The following is an 18768-nucleotide window of genomic DNA, read 5'->3' on the forward strand; positions in this document are numbered from 1 at the left end:
ACCCGGGGCTCCTGGCCAGGCCTTCCGCGGCGGGGCGGCAGGGGGCGCCCGGGACCCTCGCACGTCCGGCCTGCCCGCGACTCCTCCCCGCACCGGTCCGGCCAACCGAGGAAGCGGAGGGGGCGGGCGGCCGCTGGGTGGCTGGACAGCCGCCGCTGCTCCGGGCGCCCTCGGGTCGCAACGCCGCACAGGTAGACTGGCCGGCGGGGGCGGGGGGCGGGCAGGTGCGCCGGCCCGGGCAGGGCGGGGGCGGGGAGCGGAGCGGCGGAGCATGGGAGCGGGAAGCCGTCGGAGGGGGCGAGGCGGGCGAGCTGCTGAGCGGGCGGGGCTCCCGGCGGGGACGGGCCGTTTCTGCTCCCCGGAGAGCCCCCCGAGCGGGCGGAGGCGCCTTTCGGCTGCTCCTTGGAGCGGGTGGCCGCTCTCCAGGTCTCCGCCTCCCCACGTGAAGAGCGGGTCGGGCACCACCCGGCGATGCAGCTCCAGTGACGCCCGGTGAGGTCGAGTGCTGCTGAGCTGGCGCGTTGTCCGGGAAGCCCAGTGAACAAGGGAGCTCCTGAAGAGGGCAGAAGAGAAGCCCCCCCCCCCCCAAATCAGGTAGCTGCCTCTGTGGTGTGGCCGCACCTGGGCAAAGCCGCAAGCAGCCCTCGTGCCAGGTCGTTTCCCCCCCCCCGGGCCCTTGGCTGACCCGCCGGGCGCTCCATGGGGGAGGCGGCCGGCCTCGCTTCTTTCCAGGAAGGGAAGGTTGTTGGGTTTGTCAGGTGCCTCTTTCCTGAAGGCTTGTTTCCGTTTCATTTTGTCTGCCTCCGAGAAGGACCTGATGGTATGCAAAACTCTTGTGCTTTGAGAGTGTTGTGTGAATGGTGCACATGGGCACCAGCTGCCACAGCCTTGCCCAGGCCCTTCAGGGTAGGGAGACGTCTGTCCCGGAGCCCCTTGAAGGAACCTCAGGGTCTTTCTGGTGCTCTGCTCCCACCTCGGCCTAAGTCACCACCATCCCTTCAATTGATCACAACAGGCTGGACTCAGGCCATCCTGGAGCCATGAATGGTGGCCAGATCTGGTGATGTCCTGTGCCTGAACCAAGGAAGACTTTGGAGGCTTTGCGTTCTGCAGGCTCTCCCAGCATGACATTACGGGGTTTTGTGCACTGCAGACTGATGGGAAGCGGCTGGGGCTCCCCTTGGAAGGGCTGGCCTGGAAAGGAAGCAGAGGCTGCTCCCCAGGGCCCCCCAAGGGGAACTGTGGCTGCGAAAGGGGAAGGACAGCTTTTGGCAAAGGGGCAGAAACGAGCTGCTCTCTCTTGCCCAGGCAAGGGGAGATGATCTCAGAAGCAGTTAATTAATTTCATTATATCTTGACTTGCAATAATCCTCCAAATATTGGCAAGGCTGCTCAGAGATCTGGTACAGCCTTTTGCCCGCCGAAGCCCTAATTAATTTAGTCTGGCAGAGATTTTGTGGGCTGAAGCCATCTCCTGCCAAGGTCTGTGAAATGGGTTGATCTTGAAGGGCTCACCAGATTCTCACTTCTGCGTCTCAGAAGGAGAATCCGGGTGCCTGAATAGCAGAGTTTTCACGAAAAGAATCCCAGCCCAAGGGGCTTTTCGGATCCCTTTGAAACTGTCTCAGGGGAGTTTCACCCTCTTCAAAGGGCATCTAAGCCAAGGTGCTGTTTTTTCCTCCCAGGACTGATCCGAGTTCTTCCGCGGTTCCTCGTTTGGTCTTAATTGTATTTTGGATGCTACAAGGACATTTTCTCCACCAATTCATTTGTCTCTCGCTCTAGGTGGGCCTTTTGCTGCTTGTGGCTTCATTTTGGTTCAGCCAAGGATAATCCCAGGTGTTCTGCTGGGGTTTCAAAAAGTGGATCAGCCAATTTTCAGGAGATTAGAATAAAACACCCCTTTTAAGGCGGCTTAAAGGATGTCGTTCCCCAATCTGGCTGGAGACCTTTTTTTCTTTTTTGGTAGAGATCCAACAGATCAGAACATCCCATCTTCCCCTAAGTAAATTGGGGAGGGGGCCCCAGGCAGGTAAACCAATGGGGTTATGTTGTGCTCAGTCAGAACTGAGTCGGGAAAAGGACAAGGGACCCGGGGGTCTCAGGAGGGGGATCTGCACCAATTATGCTGCTGCAGGGGGAAGCTTTGCTGGATTAAAATCATCTTGGCACAAACACCTGATCCTTTGGAGGCCCCCACCTTCTCTCCCCCATCATGGACAGGTTCCTTCAAATAGGCTGCTTAGATTATCCCCATTTTACAGTGTGAAAACTGAGGCTAGGTAAGAAACTTTTCTCAGCTTCAGGAGGTGCCCAGGAAAAGATTTTGCCCATTCTGTTTTGTGGCTCCCCCTTTCCCTGTTTTGTGGCTCCGGCCCATCTGTCCATCTCTCTCCTCAAAAGCAGCCTTCCTTCCTTTACAAGCATCGCAGCTTCTCCTGGGCTGGGCTCTGCCTGTCCCGGTCAGGGGTGATTAGGGAGACCCTGGGTAAGGAAGTGGGCTTGTGCCGAGGGTGGGCCAGAGTTCCTGCTCCTGGATGTCAGCTTTAGCTTCTGCCCCGGCCCCACCAGGCCAAGCTGTGGGGCAGCCTCCGTGGGTTAGCACACATGCAGATAAGTTTGGGTCCCACGTAAAGCTGGCCACCATGCACCTATTGTACCAGTCCACACTTTTCTGACACTGAATTGTTATGACGTGTAACAGTCAACGAAATTAAATCTAAATGGGAGCCTGATGTATGCCGTACATGGCCTTAAAGTCGTGGCGGAGAGGCTGGAGGGAAGTTTAACCAAAGGAAGACAGAAATGAGCAGATGCTTAAAAAGGCTGTTTATTCTTTGGCTTTGCTTCCCAGCTTGCAGAGCGCAGAGTCCAAGAATGGCCGTGTTTAAGCAGCAGAAGGTCGAGGACCTGTATGAAATCGGGGAGGAGCTCGGCAAGTAAGTGAGCCCAAGCTTCCCTTTTATTCCATCTGGTTCCAGCCTTTAGTCTCAACTCAGTGACTTCTTTGCTATTGCGTTTCTGTGCCACGGAAATGCACCTCCCAGAGTGGCTTTTAGGGGGTTGCCTGGTAGAGGAGCTGCAATAATAATAATAATAATAATAATAATAATAATAATAATAATAATAATAATACTCATTGTCATCGGAGCACTGGGAACTATGTCCAAAAACTTTGCAAAATATTTCAAGAAACTGCAGCTTCCTGCAATAACTCAAGCAATGCTACAAAAAACTGCGCTACTCGGAACATCTTACTTTTTAAGGAGATACCTGGTTGAAACCTAGAATGCTGGCAGCAACCTGTGTCAACCATCAGCGCCAGTCAATTTGAATGTTTAGTTGACTGAGGTTTACATCTAATGAATAATAGTAGTAGTAGTAGTAGTAGTAGTAGTAGTAATAATAATGATGATGTTGGAAGGGACCTTGGATGTCATCTAGTCCAACCCCCCCCTGCTCAGGCAGGAAACCCTATACCATTTCAGACAAATGGCTGTCCAGTCTCTTCCAGTTAAAGGAAGAATAATATTTGTCTTTGTTGAATGCTGGCTGGTCCATGTAGAAAAATTTTGGATTGCAAAAGCTTGGGATGAAGGTCATTTTTGTCTTACTGAATTCTTGCCTGATATTTTAACACTTGGGGGAGGTGTTAAAAGGTGCATGAAATACAAATTCAGAAGACATTAGCTCAGCTGTGTGATCGCTCACCCATGGTCTTGCTAGGCAAAGATGGCAAGGCATTTTCTCCTCATGTGGACCAGGAGCATTTCTAACATTTGGGGTCTGATGGTATCAAGGAGGACCCAGCATCAGAAAAACGCCTGCAGGTGCCTGGTCTCCAGAAACAGCAGGGATGGGCTCTTGGCTGCCTCCTTCTTGATTCTGCCAAGGGAGCCTCTGAGGTGCAGCAGCTCCAGGCGGTGACAGCTGCGTCTGGCCAGCGAAGGGATTGCCAGGACTCTCCCCGGGCAAAGAGGCTTCCAGCCAGCAGCTGACAGGGTTGGGAGGTGGGGTGACTGCCCGTTGTTCCTTTGCACCAGAGAAGGAGGCTGCCTTCTCCTGGCACAGCAGTCGGCTCAGAAGCAGCCCTGCAGGAGCCCCGCCTGGCGTGGGCCCCTGAGCCCAACCTGCCTCCCCATGGAGGAAGCATCCCCAGCAGGGGCTTTCTCTGGGGCAGCGGCCGGTTGTTGCTTCTTGCCCACAATTGGCCTGGCGCTTGGGGCCTGTTGGCACTGCTGCCAGCTTTGTGTGCCTTTGCAAGTGGTGGAAAGAGGAAGCTGCTCAGGGCATGAATCAAAGCTTGTTCCAGTCACGTAATTTCCTGAGCCAAATGGTTTTGGAATTGCAATTCTGGCCCAGTGCAGATGGCCCGTCCCCTGTGGCTCACTAGCTGACCTCACGAGAGCCATGACAAACCTGGAAAGGGACTGAGGGCACTCCAGGTGTCTCCCAGTTGCTTAGGACTGTGGTCCCTTCAGTGATGCCCAGATAGGCCGCCACGTGGTCAGCCAGTGGCTGGCGGAGACTTAGCAGCCTTTGGGGCAGTGGCTCCTCCTGGGTGCTCAGCGGCCGATGGCTGGACTGGGCAGTTGGGATCCACAGCACTAGGATCGTGTCACCTAGAATGGCCCTCGATGTCACGCTCCTTAGTTCTGTGGGCAGCAGCCATTCGAGTGACTTCATGCTTTACTTTGAACGGGTTCCGGGCGGTGTTGTTTGCAGTCAGAAGATGGGTGTGTCATTGTTGTGGAAGACTTTGCCATGAACAGTTGACCCAGGGATCTCCCCTTAACTCAGAAAAAGAGATCCTGTTTTGGACAGATCAGGCTTGTCCTTGTGCGACCCGCTCAGACTTTTTTGACAAAGGGTTCAGGAGGGGCCCTGCAGATGCTGGCAAGCAGAGCCCAAGTCTGCCCTTCATTTCTTGGGTGAACATCTGTGTCCTGCTTCTGCGACGACGGAGAATGTGGCATAAATGGGAGCATTGGGGAGGGGCTCTCGGCCAGCCTGCCCAGCTCTCCTTATTGCAATTAAGGGCTGGACTTCATACTTCCGAAAAGGAGGGATGGGCAGTGGCTTCCCTAGTTCTTTCCCAAGAGGTGGGCTCCCAACCCTCTCGCCTCAAGAAGAACCTTTGGGGGCTGGGAAGCACTTTCTGCCCCTGGCATCCTGAAGTGGGTCCTGGTGAATAATCAGTTAGCTGGAAGGGAGGATCCTGATGGGACAGATCCCCTCCCCACTCAGCCCCAGAGTCATTTCCTGCCCCCCCCCCCAAATCGCCTGCAGGGGAAGGCCATAAATTTGTCAGAGGGCCCTTTGAACCCCAGCTGGGGAAGTGGTGAGCAAGACTGACTCACCAAAGGGAGGAGGAGGTGGCAACGGGGGCCCAAGGTGGCCCTGGGCGTTGGCCGGTTCCTGAGCCCGGAGCCCTGTGCCAGAAGGAAGCCGAGGGCTGCTGGCCTGTTGGGCTGAAGAGCACCGATAACCAGGCAGCAGTCAGAACACTCAAGAGGGCTTTCCAGATGCGATGGGACTGCACTTCCCATCAGTCCCCCTTGGCAGATTAAGGACCAACCCGAAGAGCCTGGTTTCGGAGGCTCTTACATTGACGGTTGGCGAGACGAGCGGCTGGTTCTGAAGAAGCCCCCATTGGGTCTGCTTCGGGTTTCATCTGGCGCTGCATTAATGGCCAGGAGAGGCCAATCCAAAGTACGGTTGGCTCTCATCAGAATCCCAGAGAACGGCCCTTGTGCAAAAGCAGATGCAAATGAATAATTTGGCACCCAGGTGAGGCAGGAGCGCCTGGATGAACTTTGTGCCCCACCAAACAATGGTTGGGTGTATGTTGAGCAGGCTGATTCTCACAGGTGCAGCCCACATCAGCCTGAAGGATGGCCGGCCAACCCAGGGAGTGGTCAGTAACTTGCCAGACCCAGGCCTATCCCAGGATAAAAAGGGGGCGAAGAGCCAAAGGTGTCTGTGCTCCACTGAGAGATGCGCAAAGAGCCCAGCGAGCAGGTTTCGGCCCCCCGGAGCCTGTCCAGCCCCCCTTCCCCTCCCCTGCCCCTCCTGGTGGAAAGGGGGCCAGCAAGCGAGCCGACTCAGTCAGGCATCTTGTGTGAGTCAGATTTGCTCACTTCAGCTGAATGTTTGCATTTCTGGGCTGGTTCTTTGGAAATCGGAGTAGGATCTTGGCCTGGCATTTGGCCCACAAAGTGCCCGTCCAGCCTCACCAGTAGCTGCTTTGCTGTGCTGCCGGGCGGGTCCCTTTGTCCCCCCCCCGCCCTTTTTCTCTTTGGAAGGCAGCCTGTCTGGACAACAAAAGGCACCTTGTGGGCAGCCTTTGGGTCAATGAATGACTGAAAAAAGAGCCCCCCCCCCCGCTTTTCCCCCTCAGCCTCTCTGCTGCTGCTGCTGCTTCTGCTTCTCTGGATCTGTGTCAGGGAGGGAAGAGGCCACGGCCAGCCGGCCTCTCCTCGGATGCCCCTTTCCTGAGGTTTCCTGGGGGAATCTGGGGGCTGCATTCCTTGCCTTGCAGGTCTTGGCTTTTTTAAAAAATGCAGCCCCTCCTTTCTCCACAGAAAGCCCCCCCCCCCATGCCACAGGATGACTTGGGGCCTCTTAGCCTGGCCCACCTCGCAAGGTGTTCTTCAGGAGATGAAATACAGGGTGCTGCTTGGCCCCCAGAGGCGGTTCCTGTGTTGCCCGTCGTCCTTCGACCTTTGCTGCTTGGTTCTGTCACCCTCCACAGTCCGCCTGTGGCCCCCCCCCCAAGTGACTGGCCTTCCCTTTTGCTGCTCCTGGCTGGGACCTCATTCTGGGCAGAGCTGCTCCGCTCCCTGTCTATCTTCAGCCTCTGGGAGGGCCATTCCGGCCATCAGGAAAGGCAGCTGAGAGGGGGGGAGCTGGGGGGAGGAGAGGAGGCCGGCTGGATCGGTTGCCCACCCCCACCAGCCCTCTTGTGCAGCAGCAGAGAGCCTGGCTGGCCAACCCTGTCCAACTTTGCAGAGTCCAGCCAGGGCACCAAGGAGAGCCTGGGGGGGGACGATGTCTGGGAACTGCTCAGCTCAGGGGGCTCTGATCCCAAAGAGGGGGTTTCATTGTGGCCCCTGGGCTGAGCAGCCGGGGGGGGGGAGCAACCAGCAGTCTCACTTAAAGAGGGACTAATTGATCTGGAGGGTCCCTTTGACAGAGGAGCTGCCCAAGCAGATTTGCCGTAACAGGCCTGGGAAACCTGCTTTTGGGGGGCTGACTGACATTTTGAAAAGCAAAATAATAATAACAACACAACTCTTTACAATGGTGGTTTCACACACACACCCCCATGCTGGGGATTGCAGCTAAAGTCCGACTTCACCCCCCCCCCCCGCCACCTTTCCTTTATGGCTTGGCATGATGTATGAAGCCCTGCCATTTTCTGAAGGGGGGCCTCTAACCTGGTGACTTCAACCAGGTTGGATAACAGGTCGCATTGTCCCCAACCGGCATAGCTGGGCAACAAAGCCTGTTTTGCAGCGTGTGAATGCTCTCCTCCTGAGGTCATCTGGTCAGTGTAAACACTCTCCTGGTCACTCTCCTCCTGCCACCTGGGGCTCTCCGACAGGCTCTGGACGGTGCCACCAAGTCTGGTTGCAGCTGCCAGTAGAGGAGACCCCCCCCCCGGCTCCCCTGCCCAACTCATCTCTGCTTGTAAGCTGAGCATCGCTTTGGCCCAGCTGGAAGCGGCTTTGGCCCACCCAGCTCTGAGCAGCTGCCTTTGCGCAGCGTGGGGCTCTTAAGGCCGCATCCAAAAATACCCCCTGTCCCTCATGCCCAGCACATGACGTGACACTGATGTTTAAATGACATGCCACCAGCAAGAGCTGCATTCTCCCCCGCCTGTCACTAAATATGCTTTTTCCAGATCAGATGGGATTGCAACCTGGTTGAGAAACCTGCTGAGAAAGCTGAAGTTCCTCAGTTTCAGACAAAATGGGGTGCCTCTGCTTTTTCTGAGCCAGAAAGAGCTCCCCCCATTGCTTATTCTTCAGAGGCCACAAAGCCTAGCACCATCTGGTGTCTCAGTTGCATCACTGCACTATCCACACAGCCAGCCCCTGATGGCTCTCAGTGAGTTGGAGCACTCTGAGAAGGGGTTGGAGGGGGTCTTCTCTTGCAGCGGGGGGGGGGGGGAGGGCTTCGCATGCACTCTATCCTTGACAGGGTTCGAGGAAAGAATGGTGCAACTGCTTCCTCCCTCTTCTGCTACCAGGTCTGTGTTCGGGTTCCCCTCCTTTTGAGCTTCAGAAGAGCAGCGCCCGGCTTCCTGCAAGGAGGCCCCTTGAATCCTCTTTCTTCACACCTGGAGGGGAAGAGGGCTTGGGAGAGCCCCCTCCCCCAGATGCTGGAATTGGCTCATCTGGTCTCTTGGCTTTCTGTTTCTGACCTTGGAAGGGAACCCGAGCGGCATGCCGGATGGGCTACCTTGGGCCTCCGATGGCCGGCGGTGCAGGAAGGCTGCCCCACTTGAGCCTGGTCAGCAGTTGCATTCACGCCCCTTTGGGGGGCGGCTTGAGATGCCCCTGGGCTCAAAGGTCCCACTTGATGGGGCTTCGCTTCTCCCAAGGGTCCATCCAGATTGGCCGGAGTCGCCTTTCCACTCCCCTGTCCTGCCCCCCAAGGGGAGGGCAGAGTCGTCTGGCGGAGGAGCCCAAAGGCCCAAGGTGGCTGAGCAGCTCTGGCTCGGAAACGACCCTCCAAAGCCGGACAAGAAGGAAAGACGACAGGAGGCTCGGTTTGCCCCGAGCCTCCCACTGGGCCCCTCAGGGCTTGGCACAATGTACAGGTAGTCCTCGACTTATAACTATTCATTTAGTGACCATTCAAAAAAGGTGGCTTATAAACAGTGCTGGCACTTGTCGCAGCATCTCACAGACGCGTGATCAAAATTCCAGCACTTGGCAACTGGTGTGTATTTAGGACAGTTGCAGAGCCGCAAGGGGGGGGGTTGTCATCTGGTCACCCTTTGCGCCCCTCCCTGCTTTCTTTTGACAAGCAAAGTCAAGGGAGGAGAGCCGGGTTAGCTTAACAACCATTTAACAGCGGCAATCATTCGTTAACAAACGGGGCAAAAAAAAAAAAGGTTTTAAACTGGGCATCATTTAACAACCCCCCTGCTCAGCAGCAGAAATTCTGAGGCCACTTGTGCTCGTAAGTCGCGGACTGCCCGTATTCTGTAATTGGAAAGAACCGTCCCTCTGTCTGGAACCTCTTAAGAGGCTCAGTCAGGGCAGTTGGAGCCAAGTGATTAAACCTGAGACGCTTCATTGCTCCTCCAGGAAGCCTCTGCAGTCGCCCCGAGAATTCTGGGTCGGCAGAGAAAGTCATTGGAAAGAACCAACTCTCACCCCAGCGACTGCAATGTGTAAATGAAGATTCAATCACCCAGGCCAAAAATGTCTCAAATGGACCAAAGTTGATTAAAAAAATCTTTATGACTCTCTGCCTACCCAAATTCTCATTTTGACTGAAGAAGTTACTTGGATGAGTACCGAAATGTCCCAGGTTTAATTTTGGTCCAGTTGCCGTGATTTAATCTTTTAAATACTTTTGGCCTGGATGACTGAATCATCATTTGCATCTCTGTTTGGAACGTTGTTCTCCCTTGTCCAGCCCTCCTCCGGCACCCATTTCCTGTATCTCGGCTGGTGGGGATGGGGTGCATTCAGGAGCCTCCCTCAGCTTCCTTGACTGGATCCTGCCCCACCCCCTCGCTCCAGATTAACCGCGTCCCATGGCTTTGCTTGCAGCGGGCAATTTGCCATCGTGAAGCGGTGCCGGGAGAAGGCTACGGGGCTGGACTACGCGGCCAAGTTCATCAAGAAACGGCAGAGCCGAGCCAGTCGCCGTGGGGTCCGGCGGGAGGAGATTGAGCGGGAAGTGAACATCCTGCAACAGATTCTGCACAGCAACATCATCCAGCTGCACGAGGTTTACGAGAACAAAACCGACGTGGTCCTTATCCTCGAGCTGTGAGTAGGGGGATCCGTCCGGCATCGGGGTTGGTCGGTTTCTCCTCTCGGAGAAATCTTTGAGAACGGCGGAGCACATGAACAAGGAACTATTTCACTGTTTCTTAAGCTGGGGGCTTTAAGATCTGTGGACTTTCTGCTGGCTGGGGAATTCTGGAAGTTGAAGTCCCCAGATCTTAAAGTCCTCCAGCTTGAGAAACACCGACCTATTTCATCAACACAGAGCGCTGAGAATCTTCCAGGTCATGAGGCGCTTCTGGGTCTCTGCTGTCTTTTTGCCTAAAATAAAAATTAATCTATCTGCAGATCAGTTTAGGGTTTCTGCTCTGCTTATCAAGTATTCTCCATTCATACAACACACAATGTGTTGAGCCACATTTTTTTCAGACCTTCAATGGATCTCAAGCCAGAGGGCTGAAATCAAACAAACCACAAAGTGCCCACACATAGGTCCTCATGCACAATAAGCATGGATGCACCCTGTTTCTTGCTTGTTTCTAAACCCAGTTTTAATGAAGTGAATATTATTTGAACAAGAAGGAAACTGTTCCAGGTTGTTAGTTCAGAACAAATGGAAGCTTGGAAGCCAGAGCTATGAGTGCAAACTAGAGATGAATGCACAGCCACTCCTTTTAAGCGCAAAACTTCAAGTTACTCAGCCCTTCCAAGTAAATATGGATTCTGCAAGTGTTGAAATGCTCAGAGAAGATCTCTAGAAGCCTGGATCAATGCTGAGTGCCACCTAGCTATAAAATTCACTGACTTAAGCGTAGCATAAATTCCTGCATCCGAGTTTTCAGGTCACCATTATTGCTGGATTTTGACAGAATGCAAAGTAAAATTGTGTCTCTTGTCACAATTATAGATCTGTCACATAGCCCAGTTCTGCTTCAGGCAAGAACATTTGGGGGCATTTCTGTTTGCTTTGGTGGTTCTGGGGCTAAAATACACTCTCGGAAGTGAGTTGTTGTGTAGTTCATTTCCCAGAGGGCAGAAAGGACGAGAGAGCAACGTGAGCCCCGAATGGGAGCATGAAACAGCAGCCCGATTTGAGGCAGGAGTATAGTCCTTCCGGAGACTCGTCCTCACAGGAGGCTGCCAGTTGGGGGGGGGGGGTTGCAGAAGGAGCCTCAGGTTGATGGGGGGGGAGCACATTTGGACAGCGGGGGTTGGGTTCGGTTGGGGAAAAAAAGCAAACTTGGAAGTTTGCAACTCAATCCTTTTCTGTGGAACAAAACAAATGAAGTCAATAAACGAGAGGCACCTCATCAAAATTATGGCATCTTCACGGGGGGAGGGGGAGCAGCCATTTGCTGAAAGGGAAGCCATCTTCCAACTTTTCTGGGTGTTTCTATGAGACGGCTCCTTTTAGGGCATCTTCTAACCCAGGGAAGAGAAGAGAAAGGAAGGCATCCTGGCTGTTCTCCTGCCCACAGGCAAGATTTTTATGTGTTATTCCCCTCGTGGTTATAATGTTATTTCTTTTGGGTTGAATTGTCAGATAAGCAATGAACGTGTCGGCAAGTGACCAGTGACTGCAAAGCACTTCCTCCCCTTATTTCGCAGAGTCTCCGGAGGGGAACTTTTTGATTTCCTGGCCCAGAAGGAGTCACTGAGTGAGGAGGAAGCCACACAGTTCATTAAGCAGATCCTGGACGGGGTCAGCTACCTGCACACCAAGAAGATTGCCCACTTTGATTTAAAGGTGAGGAGCAGCTGCAGCTGAAGCTCTTTTCCTGCCCGCCAGCCCAGCCAGGGGTGCAGCCTCCTGAGCCCCACTTCAACCCACCTTCGCTCCCTCCCTCCCTCCCTGGCTCAGCCTGAAGGTTGATGTTCTTCTCTGCTCTGCTCTTTCTCATCCCGAAGCCTGAGAATATTATGCTGCTGGACAAGAACCTTCCCATTCCTTACATAAAACTGATCGATTTTGGTCTGGCCCATGAAATAGAAGATGGAGTGGAGTTTAAAAATATTTTTGGGACACCAGAATTCGTAGGTAAGTTGATGTCCTTTTGCCCTTACTCTTATGGCTTTATCCTTATTTGCCGTTGCTTTTGGACTCAAGAAGACGGGTGAAAACGGTCCCCTAAACTCACCCAGGGCCTGGGGTGGCAGGCCCTCTCAGTCCAGGACCCTGCTACTGTCTGCCAGGAGTGCAGTTTCCTTCCTAGCCAAGGATGATGGGTCCTGGCTGTCTCTAACATGTCTGGGAGGCTTATGTTGGGGCAGGCAGCCTTTGTCTCTCTGACCTTGGGGTCCACGGTCTCCTTCCAGCTCCAGAAATCGTAAATTATGAGCCGCTGGGACTGGCAGCTGATCTTTGGTGAGTCTTTTCTCCTGTGTTTGCTCTACCTCCAGCCTCCTTCCTTAACCGGGTGTCCTTTGGTTGGGCAGGCTGGGGGTTGGTCTAGCTGATTTCTGTGTGCTGGATCGGCCTTTGAGAACCAATCAGCAAACAGAAGACAAGTTTGCTGTGTGTTTGTTTTCCTACTGTCAACCTGACTGAGTAATTGATTTTAGCATAAATTTGTGGGTGTTTTTTTCCCCTTTCCCCCCAGGAGCATTGGAGTCATCACTTACATATTGTAAGTACTCAATTATTAGTTCCCTGTATTTATTCATCTATTTATTTTTATCTGTTCCCTGCCATTTTCAATCCCACATTTCCTGCAAGGTGTGCAAGGTGCAGTCAGTGCCCCCTCCTCACTTTATCCTCACAATGGCCCTGCTGTAAGATTAGCCAGATTGAGAGGAAGAAACTTGTCTAAGGAAGCTGGTGGCAAAAGTGGGGACGGACTCCATTCCCTCCGTCCCTCCTGAGAAAGACGTTGCATAGGCACTCGAAGGGGATGTCTTGGACAGGAGGTAATTATGGGGAGAGGATGGGAGAGAATGACAAGAACTGAGTTGTAAAAAAGAACAGTGTGAGGCTGTAACTAAGTATTAAACGCAGATTGGATGGAGGTGCATACAACTAATTATTGCAATTAAAAACATTCTAATAGACTAGCAAGGTGGCGGAAAGTAAGCAAATGGAGAAGTCAAGGTTGGCCCCACAGGCGTCCTTGGGCAGGGGAAGGAGAAGATGCTCCATAAAGGGACTGCCCACTTTTTGCTCAGTCACCCCAGCAAAAAGCCCAAAGCTGGCCAGTGGAGCAAGGCCACTGGGAATCCCTGACAGCAGTTGCACAGGCCACTCACCAGGTGGCAGTGTGGAGCTGTCCATGATCTTTGGAAGGCTGCAGTCAGCTGGAGGAACTTCTGATGCCCATCAAGGGAGGGTGGCTTTGGGGGTCTCTGGCACCATTCCCCTCACCTCCCACCCCACCCCCCCAGCAGGCTGCCGTTCTTCCCTCTTCCTGGCTTCTGTTGTGTGCACCCAAATTCCTACAAGGCAGGAAGAGGAAAGATGGCTCCTCACCTGGGCTGGGGGAGGGGCTCAAAAAGGCAGCCCTCCCTCCCTCCCTCCCTCCTTCTACTGAGCCTTCCTGGGCAGCACAAACACTTGTTTCGGTTGTATAACAAGATTCTCACTGGGCCCTTTCTGCCCATGCTGTTCAGCATCTTCTGTCTCCACTGGCCCTGCCAATTCCACTCCTGATCCTCTGGCCCTCCCTCCCTTCCACCCACCCCCAATTCCCCATGCAGGCTCAGTGGTGCTTCTCCATTCCTTGGGGAGACGAAGCAGGAGACGCTGGCTAACATTACTGCCGTCAATTATGAATTTGATGAAGAATTCTTCAGCCATACCAGTGACCTGGCAAAAGATTTTATCCGGAAACTTTTGGTGAAAGATACACGGTATGTCCTGAGCCACTTGTCAGAAGCTGGCCAGAGTTGAGAGTCCCACGTCTAGTCCAGGAGGTGCCTAGATGACCGCCAAGTCTGAGAAGAAGCTGGAAAACGTTTGTGGGCTCTAAAGGTGCCTCATTGGGACTCGTGGGAGGAAAGGGGGGGGCTGTTCAGCGTAATTTGGCTTAGCTGCCACAGAGTTGAAGGGCTCTGCTTAATGGAGCTATCAGAGAACCTCCAAAAAGGAAGAAATGGACATTTTGGGGGTGCTCTTCCTGGCCCCCTAATCTAAGAATGAATTTCCCAAGAGCACCTTTAGAGGTGTCAGTCTTGCCACTTCAAAGTAAGCATAGAAAGTGCATTGATTGCAACTCATTGTAGGTAAACAGGTTTATGACTCTCCACCCCCCATGTGCTTCCTGGACTCCCTCTGTTTAAGCACAGGGAGGCTCTGGGTGGGCCTCACGTTCATGATCTGAGATCTTTCTGTGGATGGAGGAGTGGGTCCGCCCTCCATGCTTCTGACCGGGGGGGGGGGCTCTTTCCCACAAGGAGGGTTCACTGAGGTCCTTCTCCCCTTTTAGGAAACGACTCACAATCCAGGAAGCTCTCGGGCACCCCTGGATCCAGGTAAGTCAAGAAGGGGCCTGTAGGCTTTGCACTGGATGGGAGGAAGGCATCCATGTCCTGCTGAAGTTGGATAGAACTTTGTATGGCCCTGCCTATTTGGGCAGAGAAAGCCCCCCAGTTTCATACCCAAGCCCCTGATTTTCATCAGTCAGCAGCACCGAGGTCCATCAGCCACTCCTTTGGGGGGGAATCTTTCTGTTTACTGTAGTTCTCTGCTACAAAGCCTGCCCAAGCTATTTCTGGGTTCCTGTTCAGAGGAAAGGAATAAAGCAAAGTAATCAGGCCTAGCTTTTTTTAAAACAATTCTTCTCTTGGACATCATATTATTGTTGTTGTTGTTGTTGTTGTTATTCCATATTTGAGATACAATTTTCTGTCCTGGCACACACTGAGTTGTCCGTACCCGTCTCTGCTGTTGGCATGAAATGAAGCAGTTTGTTATTTCGGCTTTGCTTGTTTGGCTCTTTCTGAATGTAAAAATCCTTCCATCCTGCCCTTCTTGAAGTAAGCAATACCTTGAAAAAGAAAAAAAAAAAGAATCACCTTGTTGCCTGTAAGAGCAACTTTCCAGGAGGGACTAGGAGAAGGAAGGCCCGCCTCAAGGATCGCCCTCCTTCCTTGGGGCCTGCATGCCAAAGCCGGAAGGGGTGTCTTGAGGTCAGCATTTCCCAAGTGGATTTTGAAAACTCCAAATCAATTGTAGAATATCAAAAACTTATGAATGCTGGCAGTCGTATGTAAACTGATCAGAATTTTTATTTTATTTTTGGATATCCATGAAATGAGTTGGCACAAAAGCCACTCTTTGCTGGGCATCTCGTGTAAGACGGGCTCTGCCCCCTGGCCAGCATTTTCTCTTTCGGGACTATCAGAATCAAATGCTGGAATTTGACTTTTCCTATGCCTCCCTCTATAAATACTCATCTGGCTGCCCCAGAAATGATTCTGTTTTTACAGAGGTTGGTCCAGAGTTGTGTAAAGAGGTTGATTTGGCACGTAGTAAGGTCATTTTCCGTGTGGGAAAGCTCCTGTTTCACAAATAGTTTGCAAGAAAGATAACCAAATGCATGAAGAGGAGAAAGGACTTGCGCTTGCTTCTGGCACCATGCACGTGTGTATTTGCACCCTAGTTTCATGATGTTGACGTTGTGGTGTCTTTAGACCCTTGTGGTGAGATGTTCTTGGTCCATAATCCCCCTCCCGGCTTCTCTCCAGTCCAAAGAAGGCTCCAGAGCCCAAGGCCACAGGAGGAGTGAGGCCCGGCCGCTGGACACCAAGTGGCTGAGAGATTACACCATCAAGAGCCACTCCAGCATTCCTCCAAACAACACCTATGCCACCTTTGAACACTTTACCCGCGTGGTGGAGGTGATCTCTGACATGGAGAGGAGCTTTGGCACCCTGGCAGCCTCCCACGACACCTTGCAGGGGGACATAGACGCCCTGGTCTCCATCTACGATGAGAAGGAAGCTTGGTACAAGGAGGAGCATGAGAGCGTGAAGTATGAGCTTTCCCAGCTGAAGTATGAGCATCGCAAGATCGGATCCTTGAAGAAGCACCTGAAGGAGAACATCCAGGCTGTGGGCACCAACCTCGCTGGGGTCGCAGGGAGGTACCTCGGCCTGCAGTCGCACTACGAACGGCTGAGCAAGGAGCTGTCGGAGGAACTCAAGTGGGTCCAAGACTTAACGGGCAGCTTCTGGCCTGAGGGCAGCCCCCAGGGCCACGCGCCAGCCAGCTTCGGCTGCATCTTCCAGAAGGACCTCAACGACTCACTGATGGAGCTGCTGAACAGGTCCTGCTGTGAAGAATTCCTGGCGGCCTTAAACCTGGGCATGACAAAATCCAGTCAGTGATGCTGCTGAAAAGGGAAATATTTATGCTGTTGCTTCAGACCGAATTGGTGAGGAATTGCTTGGACGGGAGCTGCATGCTGAACTCACACATTTGGGTTTATTTTTGAACAATGTTATTTGACAGACCTTTGTTACCACTGTATTTTTATATTTTTTTTGCCTCTGTGAAAATCGATCCTGATGGAGATGCCTTGGGTTCTGGATGTTGCCTGCCTTGGTTGGGTTCCAATGAATTTCTAATAAGGCCTTGCATTTTTTCTTATCAAAGCTTGCCCTATTTTTATCCTTTGGAAGATGGCCTTAGCTTACCTTCACAACTGAAGACTTCCTCAATACTTGACTGTAGATCAACATCCTTAAAAGCTTTTATTTATTGCTGAGGCCGCAGTGAAGAGGCATTGATTTTTTTTCATTTTGAAATTCTGTATTTTTTAATAATGGAGCCAGATGTGAACTCTATTGCGCTCTGCAAAGCACTCTCTGCAGGCTTTCTGGCTGAAAGTCAGTCTTGTGAATATGTTGGAAAATAAACGGAGGATTCCGAATAAATTTGCACAGATCCCTGTCACCTCACATGTGCTGCTGCATAAGGCAGGATCTTCAGCCTGGACATTCATCTCATTCCGCATAAATAAACCACTTCCTCCCAGTTAAGACATCAACTCTCTCTGTAATGTGAGAACTGATTTTTTTTATACAGACAATTTGAAAATGAAAGGGTGTGGAAGATGCAATTCTGGCTTACTGTTTTGCTGCTCTCCTTCAGATAGGCTACGTTCTGCCAACTCTGAAACTAATCTCGGAGAGCGAGACCCAATAAATGTTTGTTTAATGCAGTGTGCTTTCTAGACAAAGCTTTTGTTGAAACACCCTGAAGGATGATCTTGCCCCTTGTGGCAAATTCTGCTTGGTCGTTGGAGACGGGCCTCACTCAGAAATTATTTCCCTCTTAAGTCAGTGGTAGCGGACTCTAAAGGTTTAGGAGCTACTTGATGAAGGAGGTGAAAAGCAGTTTTATAGCTGCATGCAAAAGAAGGGGAGGGGGAGACCTTTAGCAGATAAGGGAGGAATTGTGGCTGAAAGGGGGGGGGGGCTCAGACACCAGCTGCTTGATGGGCTGTCTTCTTCTCAATCCCATGAAGCTACAGAAGGAAGCTCAGGTGTAGTTGAAGGCCTCCTCTTTCCATGTCCTCTTGATCTTCTCAAGCCTTGAACCGAAGCAAATTTCTGCCTGGGCTTCAAGCCAGCTTTCAACTTAGTTTTGTACTACTTTTTAATGTTTATACACCATGCAAAGACTTATGGAGTTGGGTAGCAGATACAGTAAATAAATAAAAACACAGTATGTAAATAAATCTTTGAGAAAGCACCTTGGTCAGCTGTTTCTGGTTCTTCCTCAGCCAAGATTTATATCTCTGAATCTGGGCAAAATATTTGAATCTGTAGGACTGTTAGGGCAGGGGGAAGGGTACTACGATAATTTCATACAGAATATTTAGTGTATCCAGCATGTTACAAGAACAAGGCGATGGGTCTTACTCTAAGGAACTTGAAGACTAAAATCTAACACCTGCAAAGGAAGGACTAGAGAGAAAAAAGGTGAACAAGGCCGAGATTAAGAAAAAAAAACCAGTCTTAAGTGTGAACCAGGCAAAACCCAGAGCTTTTGTGCACTTTCTGCTTGATGGGCCAAGGAAGGCCCGGCCTGATCTTGTCGCCTCTTGTCTCCAGCCCATGAACAACCACCAAGCCACGGTAAGGAGGGAATCGGTCGTTAACCTGGAGAACTTCAAAAAGCAGCACGCCAGGAGGCGGTGGAAGGTAAGAACTTGAGATGTGAGAGCAGGAAACAGAAAGGGAGACCCCAAGAGCTCCCGGGGAGTCCATGCCAGGCCGCTTCCCTTGTGAGCTTGTAAAGGCCCTTCCTTGGGGGAGAACTGGTAGCAAGGAAAGGGCACGAAGAGAGGGCGGAGGGGGAGGAGTTCCCTGGAGCCCCAGAGCTCAGGAGCCGACTTCTCCAGCCCACCAGGATGGCTCCTGCTCCTGGGAACCTCTGGCGGACGCTGCCTCTGGGTCCTGGCTGGACTGGCCAGAGCAGGCCTTGAGGCAGGGCATGGGCTTCCTTGCCAGGGGTGCCCCTCTCCTCCTCCTCCTCCTCCTAGATACGTTTTCTGCTGCCTCGCTGCGAAGATGGGGGTGCTTCTGAACTTGTTGAGTTCAAGCCTGGCTTGCTCCTTGTGCCAGGTGGCCTAGACTGAGTATCAAAGGGAATTTTCAGAAGAAGGAACAGAGGCAGCCGAGAATTGGGGAAGAACAAGGCATAAACCTTCCTGGTGTGGCTTCGAGGTGGCCATCTCTAGGAACATGATTAGTAGCAGGAGGGTGTCCCTCGTTTTGGCTTCCGGGGTGTGACCTAGTGCCTCTTTCTCCCCAGCTCACCTTCAGTATAGTGGCTCTGTGCAACCATTTATATCGC

At 52.3% G+C, this 18768-nt stretch overlaps 1 protein-coding gene across 4 annotated transcripts; it reads left to right on the plus strand.

Moving 5' to 3' along the window:
• The first annotated feature begins 62 nt into the window (after positions 1–62).
• On the plus strand, positions 63–18768 carry DAPK2 (death associated protein kinase 2). Of its 4 annotated transcripts, XR_005556343.1 has the most exons (12): positions 63–191; positions 2855–2939; positions 9792–10013; positions 11580–11718; positions 11880–12009; positions 12288–12336; positions 12572–12598; positions 13662–13814; positions 14390–14435; positions 15651–16967; positions 18024–18113; positions 18727–18768. XR_005556343.1 is itself a non-coding variant. In XM_039340031.1 (10 exons), exons 2-10 carry the CDS (start codon positions 2878–2880, stop codon positions 16290–16292), a joined length of 1470 nt encoding a protein of 489 aa, XP_039195965.1. In that variant the 5' UTR covers positions 308–594; positions 2855–2877; the 3' UTR covers positions 16293–18005. The 4 variants fall into 4 exon arrangements, 3 of the variants coding, with proteins under 3 accessions (XP_039195965.1, XP_039195967.1, XP_039195966.1); XM_039340031.1 differs by lacking the exons at positions 63–191; positions 18024–18113; positions 18727–18768 and adding an exon at positions 308–594 and having other exon boundaries at positions 15651–18005; XM_039340033.1 differs by lacking the exons at positions 63–191; positions 18024–18113; positions 18727–18768 and adding an exon at positions 308–492 and having other exon boundaries at positions 15651–18005.

The sequence above is a fragment of the Crotalus tigris genome, unplaced genomic scaffold (genome assembly GCF_016545835.1).
Source record: "Crotalus tigris isolate CLP2741 ecotype Arizona unplaced genomic scaffold, ASM1654583v1 scf7180000017741.1442986301:2390832, whole genome shotgun sequence".
Classification (NCBI taxonomy): Eukaryota; Metazoa; Chordata; class Lepidosauria; order Squamata; family Viperidae; genus Crotalus; species Crotalus tigris.

Excerpts from the sequence above, each read along its gene's own strand:
- DAPK2 (XM_039340031.1), top strand. The coding sequence starts at position 2,878 with ATGGCCGTGTTTAAGCAGCAGAAGGTCGAGGACCTGTATGAAATCGGG. Across the intron at positions 12,010-12,287 it reads TGGGACACCAGAATTCGTAG|CTCCAGAAATCGTAAATTAT; the intron begins GTAAGTTGATGT and ends GTCTCCTTCCAG. Across the intron at positions 13,815-14,389 it reads CTTTTGGTGAAAGATACACG|GAAACGACTCACAATCCAGG; the intron begins GTATGTCCTGAG and ends CTCCCCTTTTAG.